Source organism: Neophocaena asiaeorientalis, unplaced genomic scaffold (assembly GCF_003031525.2).
Source record: "Neophocaena asiaeorientalis asiaeorientalis breed wild unplaced genomic scaffold, Neophocaena_asiaeorientalis_V1.1 scaffold21, whole genome shotgun sequence".
Taxonomy (NCBI): domain Eukaryota; kingdom Metazoa; phylum Chordata; class Mammalia; order Artiodactyla; family Phocoenidae; genus Neophocaena; species Neophocaena asiaeorientalis.
This window is the reverse complement of record NW_020174053.1, coordinates 1,660,895-1,666,422: the sequence shown is the minus strand read 5'-3', so window position 1 is coordinate 1,666,422 and position 5,528 is coordinate 1,660,895. Positions and strand designations below refer to the sequence as shown.

Below are 5,528 nucleotides of genomic sequence, written 5' to 3'. Positions count from 1 at the left end.
AGAAGAAACTAACCCTGACAATATTATAATGAAATGGAAGTTTTACAGGCAAAAATAAAATTCTAAAATTTTCTAGAGAGATAGAGCAGATCAATCACCAAGGAATAAGAATCACCAGGATCTCAGACTTTTCATGAGCAAAAAGAAGATAATGGTAATATTTTTAAAATATTGAAAAGACAAAAGAACATTGAGCCTAAATTTATATCCAGCCAAATTGTCATTTAAATGTGAGGGTATAATAAAAATATTTTCGGGCACATAAGGTCTCAAAAGGTTTGTCACACAAAGACCCATATTGAAAAGAGTATTGGAAAAGGTCCTCAAATAAGAAAAGAAGCAAATCCAGGAGATGCTACTAGAGGTGTATGACATAAAGATAATTAAATACTTGGATAAAGTTTGGTGTTGTCTTTCAAAAACTACCAAAGACCAAAGAAAAGAAAATGAGAAATTATGTCTACCATAACCTAGAGTTAAGTTCTGCACAATATCAAAAGGTGGTGTCTTTAAGTTAGACACTTCTTTAAGATAGAAAAAAAAACCAATAAATTTAAAGAAAGTAGAAGGAAGGATGAGTAAAATAATAGCAAAATTAATGAAATGGAAACAAAAGTAACAATACAGAAGATCAACAGAGCCAAAAGTTGATTCTTTGAAAAAACTAATAAAATAGGCAAGCCTGTGGCAAGAGTGATCAAGGAAAAAAAGGAAAAGTAATTTAAAAACTAGTATTTTCTTATCATCTTTTAATCTCAACTTTAAGACCTCAGGAGTCTGGAGCATGAATGAGATGAGAGCCAAATATGTCAATGTTATTGTTTGTAGTATCATCTCCACACTATAGAAATGCATTTGAAGAAAATGAAATGGGCAACTTCCTAGAAAAATGTAATCTACCAAATGAATTAAGAAGAAATAGAAGGCCTTAATAGTGCCATAACTTTAAGAAATTAAAGCAATTTAAAAAATCATCTCACAAATAAAACTTTAGGCCAAGTGGTTTCGCAGGCAATTCTACTAAACTTTCAAGGAACATACCATATTAAACTTAGTACAAACTGTAATAAAGACTAGAAAAGGAGGGAATACTCCCAACTTATTTATGAGGCCATATAAATCTTTTTTTTTTAACCAACTAAAAAATAAAATCTCTCTCTTTTTTTTTTGCGGTACGCGGGCCTCTCACTGTTGTGGCCTCTCCCGTTACGGAGCACAGGCTCCAGACGTGCAGGCTCAGTGACCATGGCTCACGGGCCTAGTCGCTCCGCGGCATGTGGGATCCTCCCGGACCAGGGCACGAACCCGTGTCCCCTGCATCGGCAGGCGGACTCTCAACCACTGCGCCACCAGGGAAACCCTAAAATCTCTTTTTAAATTAAAGAATCCTAATGACTTTGAGGTAGATGAAGCTGTTATCAGATAATGAAGTAATTAGGTGTAAGATATAAAAATAACAAAACTGAGAGAAAGAAAGCACTGATTTGAAATTATCTTCTTTAAGTTTGGATGGAAAATTAAGAGCACGTCCAATTCAAAGTTCTAGGCATAAAATCCAGGTATGTCATGTGGTGGACTTGCTTCTTCAACTTGGCAGCCAATGGGAAGAATCCACACTCTATGGACCAGCAAACTAAAAAATGACTGTCACCATGAAGAAGTCAGTGACTTTGCGTTTCAGTTTTCTGTCTTGGCTCATTCCCCAAAGTTCATGCTTTGAAGTCCTAAAGTCTTCTTCAACATTTAACTAGTTCTTCGTTGGTGGAAGGGGCTGGGACTGTCTCTCCACATGTAAACTGATTTTTGTCATAAGTCACTTTTATAATGAGAGAGCAGCTAGGGCACATCTTCCCTATTCTCCAGATCTTCCTTGGTGATGCAGAAGTTACTCCCACATGGGCAGGGGTAGAAATACTTCTCCGAGTCCTCGTCATGTTGGAAGTCCTCAGTCTCCCCCTCGTCGTGAAACATCGCCATCATTACTGGGGCCAGTAGAGGTCTGTCACCTCCGCTGTCCGACCCAGGCCAGGGCATATCCAACTTGGCCATATAATCTTGATTTTCAAACAAGAAAAGGATAATATGAGAAAAGAAAATTACAGATAATTTCCTGAGGATTTTAAGTGTAGAAATCCTAAATAAAATATTTGCAAACTAAGTCCAGCAGAGTATAAAAGTAAAATATACCATGTAGTTCACAACATTAACAGCTTTAAGGACAAAATAACATGATTATCTTAAAAGGTTTTGAGAAATATTTCATAGAAATCGAGCATAAATTCATGATAAAAATTCTTAGCAAATCAAGAATTTGCTTAACCTAATGAAGGACAATTATGTTATGGCAAACATGGGGAAACAGCAGGAGCATTCCATTTAACATCGGGAATGATTAAGGGTGCCCAGTATCATCATTTCTATTCAACCTTGTATTGACAGTTTTAGCTAGTGCAATAAGGCAAGAAAAAGAAAGTAGAGGCTTAAGGATTGGAAAAGAAGAAATAGAATTGCCAATTATTTGCTGATGACATGATAGCCTCGTAGAAAATCAAAGACACCTGGGGCAAAGTATTATATTATTAGAAATAATAGGAGAATTTAGCAAAGTCAGTTCATTTCTATACACCAGTAACAAATAACCATAAAATGTAGTTTAAAAGAAGATATCACTTATGATATATTTAAAAAATCAGATATATAGGAATAAAAATTTTTAAAAAGATGTGCAGGACCTCCTTGGAGAAAATTTAAAACTATTGAGATTCATTAAAGAAGTCCTAAATAAATAAAGAGAAATACTATGATACATATTTCTTATTTCTTAAATGGAAAAAAACTTTAATATTATAAATATTTCAATTCTCCTCATATTGGCTCATAGACTTAATGCAATTCCAACAAAAATTTCAGTAGGATTTTAATGGAATGTGATAGTTTATTCTAAAATTTATGTGAGGACTTCCCTGGTGGCGCAGAGGTTAAGAATCCGCCTGCCATTGCAGGGGACACGGGTTCAAGCCCTGGTCTGGGAAGATCCCACATGCCGTGGAGCAACTAAACCTCTGCGCCACAACTACTGAGCCCACGTGCCACAACTACTGAAGCCTGAGCACCTACAGCCAGTGCTCGGCAACAAGAGAAGCCAGCACAATGAAAAGCCCGTGCAGCACAATGAAGAGTAGCCCCCACTAGCCACAACTAGAGAAAGCCCGCACACAGCAAAGGTGACCCAATGCAGCCAAAAATAAATAAATAAATAAATAATTAAAAAAACAACTATGTGAAAGAATAAAGGACCAAGAAATCAAACATTTCTATAGAGGAGTAGGGAGGGGAGATTTGCTTTATTAGCCAATAGGGTTTATTTTGAAGCTGTAGTATATATAGCATGATATTTGTTCAGAAATAGAAAAATAAACTTTTGGGCAGGTGGAAAACTCAGAAGCAAACCCATGCATATATGGAATTTTGGTATATGACAGATGTGACCTGGCAGATCAATGGAGAATGGAGGGACTATTCAATAAATGTATCTGTAAAAACTGGTGATCTATAATGGAAAAAATGATATTGATTCCTTCCTTAAGTCGTTTGTAAAAATGAACTCCAGATAAATTAAGGACTTAAATGTTAAAAGTAAAATTTTGTAACTTTTATTAGAAAATATAGGTAAATACATTTCTGACTTTGAGGCAGGGAAGAATTTATTAAAGACACATAAAAAACCCTCTAACCATAAAAGAGAAATCTGATGACATTAAAATAAAGATCTGAACACCAAAAGATATCTTATGAAAGAAAAGAGAGAAGGTACCAACTGGAAGAGGATATTTGCAACCCAACTAACCAACAAAGGATTACTAGCAAGAATATATAGAGGTTTCCTCAAATTAATAAGGAAATAGCAAAGAATCCAATAGACAATGGGCAAGAAATACAAACAAGAATTTCACAGAGGAGAAAACACAGATGATCAATAAAATCATTATGAGAAGGTCAACTTCATTATTTATTGGGGAAGGCATATTAAAACCACAACGAGATACCAACTTATACCCATTCAATGGGCAAAAATTAAGAAGTGGACAATGCTACATATTGGAGAGAATATGAATTAACTGGGTACGACCACTTTGCAAAGTTTGTTGTTATCTGATGTTGAACATTTCCATATTAACTCAGCAATTCTACTTTTAGGTATATACCCAAGAAAAACTCTATGTACAATAGGAGACATAAACAAGAATGTTCCCAGCAGCACTTATTGCACTCTTAGCAAGATAAATACCTGAAACGACCCAAATACTTATCAATAGAAAAAGATAAGTAAATTGTGGTAATTTCACACAACGGCCTATTATATAGCAAAATAAATAGCTAGAAGCAAAAATATGAATAACCTGAGCAATAAAATTTTTTTAAAAAGGAAATTCCCTCATATTTTATAGAGCCTGAAGCTCTTTTATAATGTTGAAAACAAAGAAAATTGAACAATAGAATTATTAGGAATACAAATGTGATAAAGCTATAATTTCAAAAACAAGTTATAATAATAACGGCAAGATTCAAGGAAGGGGAAGTAGAGGAATAGACTGGGGAGAAGCCCATAGGTGGGTGTAAATGATTGTTAATGTTCTAATCCTTGTATTGGGTGGTTGGTTCACATGTATTTAAATTATTAATAATAATAAGCAAATTCATATATAAGTACATAGTTTATATAAATAAAAACAATAGAGGACCATGCTTAGACCAGTGATGAGGGTGTGTTACAAATCAAAGATAATCCAATTCTGTGCTCTTGAGTAGAAAACCAAGAACAATATCAACTCCCTCACATGTTTTGCTTTTATTATTAGTTATAATTAATCTACCCAACAATCCTATTTTTGGTTACTACTATGATTATTTTTTTTGAGGCTAAACCACAAAAAGAATTTATTTAAGTGTCCTGAGAGGACAGGAAGGTGGGAGCTGGGAGAGCTAAGACCAGGATGTCTGATACTTGCTTCCCATATCCTGTAGAAAATGTTTTCTATTCCAAGACCTAGTCCTTCACATTTTTTTGTTTTCCATTAGTGTTCTGTTTGCTCATCTGTATGTATAGCATTTCAATGTACATTTACATACAACTTAATGTAAAAATGCCTTTTACTACAATAACCATTGTGTCAAACCACAGACTAAAAAGTTAATGTGCTGTAATATTAGCATGTCAGTGCCTAGTCCACCCTTAACTGCTGGGTCAATCAATAAATATTGGATGGCCATTTCTTTAATCATTTGAATTTTCATAAAATACATATCCAGTTATTCTTCCCCTCCTTCACCTGACTCGCTGTTAAACTTCCTTTCTTCCTTTTACTCCATCTCATATTCTGCAGTCAAGACTTTTCAGTACCTACTCTTCTGAGAGATTGGCTCAAAGAGACACAGATGTAGAGAACAAACGTATGGACACCAAGGGGGGAAAGGGGGTGGTGGGATGAATTGGGAGATTGGAACTAACATATATACACTAATATGTA

The 5,528-nt window shown here is 34.8% G+C and overlaps 1 protein-coding gene across 1 annotated transcript; it reads right to left on the bottom strand.

Annotated features, from left to right (window-relative positions):
• Positions 1 to 1,736: 1,736 nt before the first annotated feature.
• On the bottom strand, positions 1,737 to 1,977 carry LOC112405752 (DPH3 homolog). The gene is made up of 2 exons (XM_024754274.1): positions 1,869 to 1,977; positions 1,737 to 1,801 (listed from the first exon to the last, which is right to left on the bottom strand). Exons 1-2 carry the CDS (start codon positions 1,975 to 1,977, stop codon positions 1,737 to 1,739), a joined length of 174 nt encoding a protein of 57 aa, XP_024610042.1.
• Between the last annotated feature and the right edge of the window lie 3,551 nt (positions 1,978 to 5,528).